Genomic DNA, 12,295 nt, shown 5'->3' with positions numbered 1-12,295 from the left:
TGTGAGCGACTCTTTGAATATGTGTCTGTGTGTGTGTGTGTGTGTGTGTACATATCTACATAATGTAATTAGTCTTACTGTTTGAGTTGATAAAGTCTCAACGTTCTCTAACTTCTGTGGGGTCTGATGTGTGAGATGAGACTACGCACTGCTGGACGGGGAAAGTGGTCGTAATTGGCCGCTGGTTCTGCTGCTTGGGTACTCCCTGACTTGTGATAAGTGAATCGTTATCCAGTTTTATCCTCATCAATTATCCCTAACCCCTGGTCCTGCACACTGATACCAGCTGTTCAGTACATTATTTTTTATTGAAGATGTATTGTTGGCATTTTTCTGCTTTGCATAGAACAGTTCAAGGTAGGCATGGAATTAAAAGGTGGAGAGAGAGGGGAAGACACAATTCAAAGTTCAAAATTCGAAGCAGGGCCATTGCAGTAAGGCCTCAGTCCCTGTGGTATGCACTTTAACCTTTGAGCCCATTTTAAGTCTAACACAGACCACACGAGTAGACCAGGAAAGCAAATGACAGATCTGTAAATCCAGGTCTTCACATTCTCTGTACTTAATAACAATTGACATGTGTTTTTGTGTGTGCGCTTGCCTATTCGTGTGCGTGAATGTTTGTGTGTTTTTTTTCGTGCAGGATCTCTCTGAAGTAACCCTGTGAAAAACTGTAAAGAACCTTGAGAACATTCCTCAGTCCCACAATTCTCACACTAATAGAACAGTAACCCACATGCTCGAAGATCAAGTACACAGAACCGTAGGACTACCCCAACAGAACCACAAGAGAACCCTGCCAGAACCCCAACAGAACATCTGAGAGGTCATGTAGTTGGCTCATGACACCCTGAGTGTGACCCCACCCCCAGAACTAGCCTTGGCTGCTCTGATTGGCTAGCTATAGAGGAAAGGACCTATGGCGGGGGAAGAGCTGAATCTGTCCTTCCTATTGGAGGATGAGCGTCAGGTGATCCTGAACGTGCTGCAGAAGGATGACAAGTTGAGGAAGAGAGAAGAGAAGAGGGTTAGGTAAGTAGAAGGACTTGCTCTCCTGACTGGTCCCACATCCAGCATCCTCCCCACTCGTCACCTGGCCAAGTGCGGAAAACACCTTCCTCCTGACTAGTTAGTGAATTGAACTCCCTCTCTTTCTTTCTTTCTTTCTTTCTTTCTTTCTTTCTTTCTTTCTTTCTTTCTTTCTTTCTTTCTTTCTTTCTTGCTGTCTGTCTCTCCCTGTCGACGTCTCTCTCTTTTTCTCGTCTCTCCCTCTCTCTCTCTCTCTCTCTCTCTCTCTCTCTCTCTCTCTCTCTCTCTCTCTCTCTCTCTTTCTCTCTCTCTTTCTTTCCTTCCTTGACCTGGGCAGGAAGCTGAAGAACGAGCTGGTGGAGATCAAGCGGAAGGGCTCGCGACGCCCCCAGGAGGTCGGGGAGCGTCAGTGCTCCCGCTGCCTGAAGAGCCTGGGTCTGATCTTCGACCGGGGGGACCTGTGCCAGGAGTGCCAGCAGCGCGTCTGCAACACCTGCCGGGTCTCCTCGCCCACGGGGCGCCAGTGGAAGTGCTCCGTCTGCGCCAAGATCTCGTAAGTGGCGGTGGGTGGTGGGAGAGAGCGCCCGTGTGTGTGTGTGTGTGTGTGTGCTAATGAACTCCAGATGGCTTCTGATTGGTTGTTTAATGACTCTGCATCTGTCTCCTTCCCTTTGAGAGGACGGCAGGTGTTTTCTAGGGTGATTAGACCTGGCACAGGCAGGGGATGCTGACACATTTAGGGGTCAGGGGGTTAATGGGTGCGCTGTCCCTGATTGGCAGGGAGCTGAAGGTGGTGACGGGGGAGTGGTTTATGGAGGAGCGCTCCCGCAGGTTCGACCAGGGGACTGTGCTCAGCAGCGACGTGGTCAAGAACACCATCATGAACAGCCCTGCAGGTGAGGAACACGACCAGGAACCACAACCGCATCTTAAACACTTATCAGAGCCACAAACCACCATATCATACAACTCCACCATTGTTCCAGAAGATGTCTTGTCTTGCTGTTGTTTTGAGTTTGTTTATTCATTCAATGATTTCCACAAATTCAAATTACCGGTAATGATATTCTCATGAATGATCATCTGGGTTATTCAGTGTGGGAGGACAGCTTGTTGTGGTTCCTGTTGAACTGATCATGTGACTGCTGACGGTTTTCATCCCCAGCCTCCCCAGCAAAGACAGATTCTCCCAAATCAGAGCGCTCGGACACGCCCAAGTCACACATCGCCACCATGGGAAGCACAACGGACGGGACCAAGAAAAAAGGGTGAGGAATCCACACACACACTGACCCCACACACTGACCCCTCACACTGACCCCACACACTGACCCCACACACTGACCCCACACACTGACCCCTCACACTGACCACACACACTGACCCCTCACACTGACCCCACACACTGACCCCACACACTGACCCCACACACTGACCCCACACACTGACCCCTCACACTGACCACACACACTGACCCCACACACTGACCCCACACACTGACCCCTCACACTGACCCCTCACACTGACCACACACACTGACCCCACACACTGACCCCACACACTGACCCCACACACTGACCCCACACACTGACCCCTCACACTGACCACACACACTGACCCCACACACTGACCCCACACACTGACCCCTCACACTGACCCCTCACACTGACCACACACACTGACCCCACACACTGACCCCACACACTGACCCCACACACTGACCCCACACACTGACCCCTCACACTGACCCCACACACTGACCCCACACACTGACCCCACACACTGACCCCTCACACTGACCACACACACTGACCCCACACACTGACCCCACACACTGACCCCTCACACTGACCCCTCACACTGACCACACACACTGACCCCACACACTGACCCCACACACTGACCCCTCACACTGACCCCTCACACTGACCACACACACTGACCCCTCACACTGACCCCACACACTGACCCCACACACTGACCCCTCACACTGACCCCACACACTGACCCCACACACTGACCCCTCACACTGACCCCTCACACTGACCCCACACACTGACCCCACACACTGACCCCACACACTGACCCCTCACACTGACCCCACACACTGACCCCACACACTGACCCCACACACTGACCCCACACACTGACCCCTCACACTGACCCCACACACTGACCCCACACACTGACCCCACACACTGACCATTGACACACTGTTTCAACAGGCCTTGTAAAGCATTATAAACATTCACTGTACAATTCCACACTACATTGTGTGTGTACGTGTGTGTGTGTACGTGTGTGTGTGGGTGTATGTGTGTGTGCGTGTCAGGCTGAGGCTGGGTAAGAGAGGCAGTCGGCCCAGCATGAAGCCAGAGACCGGAGCAGAGAGCAGGAGTGTGTGTTCATCTCCGGACACAGACACACACAGCGTACGCAGCGCGCGCTCCGCCCCTCGCTCCGTTCCTCGCTCCGCCCCGCGCTCACACAGGTGAGGAAACACTCGAGGCGCAAGCAACGCACCTCCCAAACACACACTGCTACAACCTCAACACACACTGCTACACACTGCTACAACCTCAACACACACTGCTAAAACCTCAACACACACTGCTAAAACCTCAACACACACTGCTAAAACCTCAACAAACACTGCTACAACCTCAACACACACTGCTACAACCTCAACACACACTGCTAAAACCTCAACACACACTGCTACAACCTCAACACACACTGCTACAATCTCAACAGATTCTGCTGCAACCTGATCGGCAATACCTGCGCCATATCATAATTTGATTTTTGTGACACGATTTTGTGTAGTTGGTGTGCTATTATTAGTAAACCGATGTATACTAGAGTTTAGAATATAAAAGAGTGCGTTTGATTTAAACCCAGGGGCAGTGCTTTGGCCCTGGAGCCCTCGGGGTTGCCCACCGTGCCCAACAACCTACGTCCCTCCTCCCAGACGCTGGACAGAGACCGCTCCCCTACACCCAGCAGCAGCAGCAGGAGGGTCAGGGTCAGCAACCCCGCAGACACACACACACACACACACACATAAGCTTGTTCCCATAACTGTGACACATGGCATACTGGACACATACTTGCAAACTCACAGTTTGTCTGTGTGTGTGTGTGTATGTGTTTAGCCTGATGGAGCAGAAAGTGTGGCCAGTTTCCACTCCAGCGACAGTGTCTCTGACAAGATGTCCTCAGGCCACCGGCGGACTGAGTCTGACACCCCGACCATCGCCGTATCCAGGGCGTCCGTCTCTTCAGGTATCTCCATGACAACCCTCACACCTTGGTGGTTTGCTTGAGCCAAACACTGACAGGGAGAGACAGGATTGTCCCAAACCAGTGTGTGTGTGTGTGTGTATGTGCATGTTGTTTTGGTACTGGAGTGTGGCAGGGGAGCAGAGAGATGATGAAGTGAACCAGGTGCCTGAGGGGTGCTGTCTAATAACTGACAGTGTAAATGGGTTCTGGCTGATGTCAGCCAGGGCTCTGTTGCACAGGACAACGTGCCTGTGAAATAGATGTGAAATGTGTTGTAAAAGACAGCTCTTTACACCTCTAACTGCCTCATACTGTGAAGGGATCACTCCCTTTAACTCACAACAGGACCGGTTACTCTGTCTCTCTCTCTGTTTCTCTCTCTCTCTCTCTCTCTCTCTCTCTCTCTCTCTCTCTATCTCTCTCTATCCCTGTCTCTCCCGTTCTGCTCAGTGACAGTCCAGCTATCTCCCATCAACAGCAGCAACATCTGGTTGCTGTAGTAACATACGGTGTTCCATCTCGAGTTTCCAGCTCATAACATTGTGTATTAATGTTGTTACCAGTGCTGTGATGGAACCTGGCAGCAGTGGGGGTTAGGGAGGGGAGGGTAGGGGTGGGGCACAGAGCCAAAGAAAATCTGAAAGAGGAAGAAGAGAGGGAGGGAGGGGGGAGCGAGGGAGAGTGAATTGAGTAAGAGCGATGCTGTGTGTGTGTGCGTGTGTGTGTGGGGAGGGGTTGGCCTCTAGGGATGGAATCCCTTCTGTAGCGGTGGATTTTCTTCAGACACAGATGGTCTACAAAGTTAGTTCCTCCCCAACCACCCCCCCCCACACACACACACACACACACTGTACAGTCTAGTTCATGTACTTCATTATTGGACGTCGGGGACTGCTCACACTGTCGGGTCTCCTTGGGCTAACCCAGGCTACACACACTCCATCTCTGCTCTTTTATAGACACAGATAACAAGATCTTTCATTCTCATATCCCTCTCTCTTGCTCCATCTCAATCTCTTCATCTTTCTTTCATACATTCTCTATTTCTCTCTCTGACCCTGTCTCTCTCTGTCCGTCTTCATCTCTATCTAACTGTCTCTCTCTGTCTGTCTTCATCTCTATCTAACTGTCTCTCTCTGTCTCTCCGGTCAGATCGTAGTCGCTCTGAGGTGGACCTGTCACTTCCTGCTCCTGAAGTGTTGAACGATGACGCCTTCAGTCTCAGAAGTCGCTCTGTCCCCGGGCTCAACGACACGGTCCGCTCACACACACTCCACACACACACACACACACACACACACGTGGAAACACGCACACACAGATACACAAGGGTACTCATCCCTACACAACACAGATTACTCTGTGTGTGATGAGAGAATAATCACATTAACACACTCTGTCTCAACCTGTCTCATTGGATTTATGGCTGTTGTAGAATAAACACAACTACACACAACCCACACACACACCACACACACACACACACACACCGCGGAGAACTGTACTAGCTCCAGTGATTCCACACTCAGGTTTCTGCTCAGATGAACTCTGTTGTTGACTTGAAGTTATTTTCATGATGCAGCAAACTCGCATCCATTTGTGTCGCATGGCAAGGGCAAGGGGCAAGTCCAGGGGCAGGGGCAAGGGGCAAGTCCAGGGGCAAGGGCAAGGGGCAAGTCCAGGGGCAGGGGCAAGGGGCAAGTCCAGGGGCAGGGGCAAGTCCAGGGGCAGGGGCAAGGGGCAAGTCCAGGGGCAGGGGCAAGGGGCAAGTCCAGGGGCAGGGGCAAGAGGCAAATCCAGGGGCAGGGGCAAGGGGCAAGTCCAGGGGCAGGGGCAAGGGCTGGTAGCTGAAGACTGAGTCAGAGTAGCCATCACCAATCCCATTGATAGGAGGGCCACTCTCCCATTGGCTAAAAGCTGATCCGCTGACAAAGCCCCAGGAAGAGCAGCTACAATAGGAGCATTATGAAAACAAGATCAAGCTAAACTCATCGGAATCCTGGTTCAGACAGGTGACAATAGAAAAGGTATGTTAGGACACCAGATTAGTTACATCAGAATGTTTTCTCATAAGGGATCCAACACAGAAGTCTACACCCATTGGCCATGTCATTTTGCTAATGTGGTAACTAATGCTTGATGTTTACAGGAGTATTCTGACGAGGAACGGGACGAGGACATTGATGCTCTGATGTCAGCACACAGCAAGGTCACCAGCCGACGCCTTAGCAACGCCATGTCTATGGTAACACACAGCCTGGTGCTGGAGACAAACACACAGACAGACACACCTATACACACAGCCTCCTAGAGAACACTATCACACACACACACACAGTAAATCTAAACCAAACTAAAACACAACGGTGTGAACTGAACCAACTGGCTCCTCTCTGTGTGTGTACGTGTGTGTGTGTGTGTGTTTGTAAGCTGCTAGCCTGCTGTCCTCATGCCCGGAGGCAGACAACTTTGTTTACATGGCTAACAGAGTACCTTGAACATAGCCATGACTCACTCCACACGAGGATGTGTCGACACGTGTGTTTGTGTCAGTGGGGCGCCAAAGCATCTCAGATTGATTGATTGATGTTAGACTGTGCTGAAATGGCATAAACAGCTGGTTTATATAGAGGACTCCTCCACGGCCTCAATAGTTCATGCTGTTTGACAGCCTCTGTATTATTACTGCATGTCAGACAGACATAGATATTCTCTTGCTTACACACCCCTTCCACTAGTACACACACACTGTAGTTGATGGGCAGAGGGAATATAGAGAAGTTGGGTTGCACTGCTGCTAGCTGGTGCAGATACCTGACATGTATGATAGAACAATGATATATGGCTGAAGAGGACAGAGAGATGTTAGGTCATACTGGTAGATGTCTGGAAAAGACCAAGAGATGTTAGGTAATACTGGTAGATGTCTGGAAGGGACAGAGATATGTTAGGTTATGTGGTAGATGTTATGATCAGTGACCTATGCTCTTTTGTAAAGCTCTCTCTTGGAAGTCGCTTTGGATAAAAGCGTTATTATGTGGTAGATGTCTGGAAAGGACAGAGAGATGTTAGTTAGGTTATTGTGGTAGATGTCTGGAAAGGACAGAGAGATGTTAGCTCCCTGGAAGTATGTCCTGGAGCAGAAGAGCGATGAGGCTTATGAGAGAGGCTAACACCTCAAAGAGCACAAGAAGTTCAAAAGCCTATCTGCTCCACTGGTCTCAGCTATCTCCTTACTGCTCTGCCAGAGAAGCACATGATTAGATCTATGTGGATAATGCAATATCTGTAGGGATGATCCGCCACACACACACACACACACACACACACCATGACTGATTCGTGTCTAGTGCTTCACATTCTAGATACGGATCTGCAATTGCAATAACCACCCATTCCCTATCTATCAGATCTTTATCTAACCTTGGCACACATATGGGCACACATATTTCAGTGTGTGAACACGGTGTCCTATAAGTCTGGCTAGACAGAGACAGTCTGTCCATTTCCTGATCCTATTACCTAGACAGTAGGAAGGTCTTCTGGAGTCATGCCTGCTCCTTAGACAGAAGAAGATTTAAGAATGTCAATACTTTTACATGACGTTTTACATGTTCTTTAGCAGACGCTTTTATCCAAAACAACATATAAATAGTATAGATAAATCTGCAGAAGCTTTAGGATCAGAACAGGATTTCGAACAGTATTTCGGTATCGTTTTGATGTATTTGCATTTGCCACATTGGGAAATAACCACATCTCAGTGTTGGAGTGTAGTGATCCCAGTGTCCAGGAAGCTGGCCCAGTGTGTGTTCATCTCCCAGTGTCCAGGAAGCTGGCCCAGTGTGTGTTCATCTCCCAGTGTCCAGGAAGCTGGCCCAGTGTGTGTTCATCTCCCAGTGTCCAGGAAGCTGGCCCAGTGTGTGTTCATCTCCCAGTGGCTACAGCTGCTATTTACCCACCCGAATGTCAGAATGTCTGAGGTGTCCTCGTTTATCACCATCGATTTCTTAGGAGCTAGAATCAGTCTGATCTCATCTGATAATCACCATGGCAATGCTGGCAGTTCGGACGTCTGGGTCTGCTTCTGTCAGGCCTCTGGTCTGGGAACCTGGGAACCTGGGGACTTGGGGACTTGGGGCACTGCTCTGCTTGGTGTGTTTCTGTCCCTTTCACTCCTCCAAATGAGTAACTCACTTTCATTTCTTCTGCTATGATTCCTCTATCCCTCTTTCCTCTACTTGTCTGTCTGGGCCTGTTCTTCTTCTGCGGTTTTCCAGTCCTCCACTCCTGGCTCAGAAAGGAGGTGGGGCTACCTCGGTGTGCCCGACTCAGACGCAGAGACTGTAAGTGACCTGTGTGTGTGTGTGTTCATGCTAATATATGTGCTTATATTATATGCTTATATAATCAGTATATGTATTGTTTATGCCAAGTGGAGAGTGCATGTGTGAGTTTGCATGTGTGTGTTTGCGTGTGTGTGTGTTTGCGTGTCATTGTCTGTGTCTGTTTGAGTGTGTTTTTGCCACTTACGCTGTCATGGCTGAATCGATCTTCATCAACATGTGCTGATGTGTTCCTGTCAGGGCCCATGACGGGCTAAATTGGTCGTTCATCACACTGACTCACCATAGCAAAACAGAGACAGACAGAGGTTAGGATGGGAAATAGACCACAGCCAGTGGTGTAACATGTACCCCATCTCTTTTCACCTTCCTCGCTCTCACCCCCTCCCCTCTTCCTCCTCCTGCTCCCTCATCACCCTACCTCCTTTTCTCTGTCCATCACCTCTCCCACCATTCCCACCCCTCCTCATTCCCCTCCCCCTCGCCTCCCTCCCTCCCTGCCTTCCACCCTCCTCTCCCTCCCTCCCTCTGTCCCCCCTCCCCCCACTCCCTCTCCCCCCTCCTCCTTTCCCCCACAGAGCAGTCTCAACAGTATGATGAGCATGTACAGTGAGACTGGTGACTATGGCAACGCGCGGGTGAGTGGTGAGATGCTGTTGAACATCAGCTACAGCTACAGGACGGGGGCTCTCAACGTGACCGTGAAGGAGTGTCGCAACCTCGCCACGGGGGACGACAGGAAGCAACGCACAGACGCGTGAGTGAACACACACTGAAACACACATTTGATGGAAACACACATTTTCAAGAAACACACATTTTGCAGAAACACACATTTTGCAGAAATCCACACTGGCTCACACACACACACACACACACACACACACACGTGCTGGCATTAAACTCAGGTGTTGGCCTTCTTAAAAAAAAAAGAAGCTGAATGGTTGCTCCTTCTGTCGCAGCTATGTCAAGGCTTACCTCCTCCCAGACAAATCTCGACAGAGCAAGAGGAAGACCAGCATCAAGACCAACACCACCAACCCGGTCTTCAACGAAAACCTCAAGGTTAGGCTTGTGTGTGGGTTTGTGTGTGTGTGTGTCAGTGTATCTGTTTTGGTGTGTATGTGTGTGTATCTGTGTGTGTGTGTGTGTGTGTACTGAGCACCCCGCTCCCCTCCCTGCTGGTGTGTGCAGTACGTGATCAGCCACTCCCAGCTGGAGACCAGGACGCTGCAGCTGTCCGTGTGGCACCACGACCGCTTTGGCCACAACCGCTTCCTGGGGGAGGTGGAGCTCAGCTTCGACGCCTGGGAGTTCGACACCCAGCTGGAGGAGTGGTACGCCCTGCAGCCCAAGGTAGGAACACACACACACACACTGATACACACACACACACACACACACTGATACACACACACAGACACGGGTATTCACTCTCAGCACACCTAATGACAGGGATTATACTTTACGTGAAAAGTGTTGTTGCGTCTATGAACAGCCCGCTGTTTGGTCCTTGTTCGTTTGTGTGCTGTGTGTGAGTACAGCTGGACAGTGCCATGGACTCCTTGCTGCAGTACAAAGGAGAGCTGACCGTGGTCCTGAAGTACATCCCTGCAGAAAAGAACCTCACACTCCCCCTGGACCAGGTCCAAGGTATAGCCTCAACTACACACCAACTACACACCAACACACACCAACACACACCAACACACACACACGACACCAACACAAAGGCACTGCCCTCAGCCTGTACACCGGACTCTTGGAGCAAACTGTTCTTTTCCTCTCTTTCGTTTGTTCGTTTCTTCACTCTGTCCTCTCTTCTCCCTCCAGTGAAGAAGGGATTTCTCAAAGGGAAGAAGACCAGCATCCAGCTGCCTAAAGGAGGGATGGTGGAGCTGCTGATCAAGGAGGCCAAGAACCTGACGGCCGTCAAGTCTGGAGGCACCTCCGACCCCTTTGTCAAAGGGTGAGGCCTCCCCTCCCCTCCCCTCCCCTGTAATGAAAGGTTTTGTCAGTAAGAATGAGTATAGCTGGGTATAATTCAGTGGTAGTGCATTGGTTTGCAGGTCAAGAGGTTTGAATCCTCTGTGTATTTCTCTTTGGATAAAAGCACCTGTCAAAGGAACTCATGATTACTGAGAACCAGTGAGCAAGGCAGTCTGATTGTTTTCTCTCCCTGTGCTCTCCTGCCCAGCTACCTGCTGCCTGACAACAGCAAGTCCACCAAGCACAAGACAGCAGTGGAGCGTCGAACCGTCAACCCCCAGTGGAACCACACGTTCACCTACTGTGGCCTGCAGCCGGGGGATCTGAACAACGTGTGCCTGGAACTCACAGTGTGGGATAAGGAGGCCCTGGCCAGCAACGTGTTCCTGGGGGGGGTCAGACTGGGCGCAGGGACAGGTGTGTGTGTGTGTGGGAGGGTCTCCTCCTCCCCCCTCCTGTCTCCTTCTCTCCTCCCCCCTCCTTCTGTCCTCTCCTCTCCTCCCCCTCCTTCTCTCTTCTCCTCCCCCTCCTTCTCTCCTCTCCTCCCCCCTCCTTCTCTCCTCTCCTCCCCCCTCCTTCTCTCCTCTCCTCCCCCCTCCTTCTCTCCTTTCCTCTCCTCTGCCCTCCTGTCTTCTCCTCTACTCTCCTTTAGTTATTTCTCTCTTACTGTAATATTCTATATGTACATACGATACTTTTATTCACACTCAGTTCTGTGCATGTGTGTATGTGTGTGTGTGTATGTGTGTGTGTGTGTGCTTGCCCTCCCCAGGCCACAGCTATGGGAACGAGGTGGAGTGGATGGACTCTTACGGGGAGGAGCAGCGTTTATGGCAAAAGATGATTGACAACCCCGAGGTTCCACACGAGTGTACCCTGATGCTGAGGCCCAGCATGTGCAAGTACCAGACATGAGAGAGGGGGCGGGACCAAGAGGGCCACAGTACTATCGTGCAATACACAGCTGATGGCCACACCCCTCTCCCTGACCTGCATTTCCACTTCCTGTTTGGACCAGCCAGTCATGCCTTACTGACACGCGCATCCAAGCATCCGTCTGCCCTCCTCTGCATCCAGTTATGACCAAGCACTGCTACTACTACAACTACTGTTGTGTATTATGACATGAATTACATGTAGATAACATTCTGAGTAAGCACATAAGCAGTGTGTCATGTAAGCACATTGCACTTATACAACCTAGGGGAGTATCTGGGAGGAGTCTGTCTGTGGGGAGGGGGGGGGGCTGCAGATGTGGGGAGGAGCCTGACTGTTTGTGGGGGGGGGGGGGGGTGGAGCTAATCCAAGTCGCAGAGGGTTCGTTTAGAAACCTTCCAATGCATTCTGGGAGTGTTGTGTGTGTGTGTTGTTAGCGAGACTGAAACATTCCCCTCGTATTTTTGAGCACATCCAAGCAGAGCCTGACATGTGGCTTTGCCGTCCAGGAGTCACCGCTGACACCATGAAGCACATGTTGTTACTTAGCAGAGGAGAGCACAGATAGCCACACGACGGATGACCTGAGACTACCTGACCCGCCTGGCCTCAGACACTGCAGTCTGCAGGAGGAACCAACCTTACTGGTCTCACTGGTGTTGCCCGTGAAACAAGTCCGTATGTCTCTTTTCATTTCTGTCAACAATATA

The 12,295-nt window shown here is 50.9% G+C and overlaps 1 protein-coding gene across 1 annotated transcript; it reads left to right on the top strand.

The window, feature by feature from the left end:
• The first annotated feature begins 912 nt into the window (after positions 1–912).
• sytl5 (synaptotagmin-like 5) lies at positions 913–11,820 on the top strand. The gene is made up of 17 exons (XM_084689343.1): positions 913–1,032; positions 1,367–1,582; positions 1,810–1,925; positions 2,195–2,297; positions 3,362–3,520; positions 3,931–4,054; positions 4,185–4,314; positions 5,467–5,570; positions 6,464–6,559; positions 8,595–8,660; positions 9,239–9,417; positions 9,623–9,725; positions 9,855–10,016; positions 10,205–10,313; positions 10,494–10,629; positions 10,858–11,066; positions 11,422–11,820. The coding sequence occupies exons 1-17, from the start codon at positions 920–922 to the stop codon at positions 11,562–11,564; spliced, it is 2,268 nt and encodes a 755-aa protein (XP_084545469.1). The 5' UTR covers positions 913–919; the 3' UTR covers positions 11,565–11,820.
• The last annotated feature ends 475 nt before the right edge of the window (positions 11,821–12,295 follow it).

The sequence above is a fragment of the Hypomesus nipponensis genome, chromosome 23 (assembly GCF_054491055.1).
Source record: "Hypomesus nipponensis isolate SF chromosome 23, ASM5449105v1, whole genome shotgun sequence".
Taxonomy (NCBI): Eukaryota; Metazoa; Chordata; class Actinopteri; order Osmeriformes; family Osmeridae; genus Hypomesus; species Hypomesus nipponensis.
This window is presented reverse-complemented; position numbering and strand designations above follow the sequence as displayed.

Excerpts from the sequence above, each read along its gene's own strand:
- sytl5 (XM_084689343.1), top strand. The coding sequence starts at position 920 with ATGGCGGGGGAAGAGCTGAATCTGTCCTTCCTATTGGAGGATGAGCGT. Across the intron at positions 3,521-3,930 it reads TCCGCCCCGCGCTCACACAG|GGGCAGTGCTTTGGCCCTGG; the intron begins GTGAGGAAACAC and ends ATTTAAACCCAG. Across the intron at positions 11,067-11,421 it reads CAGACTGGGCGCAGGGACAG|GCCACAGCTATGGGAACGAG; the intron begins GTGTGTGTGTGT and ends TGCCCTCCCCAG.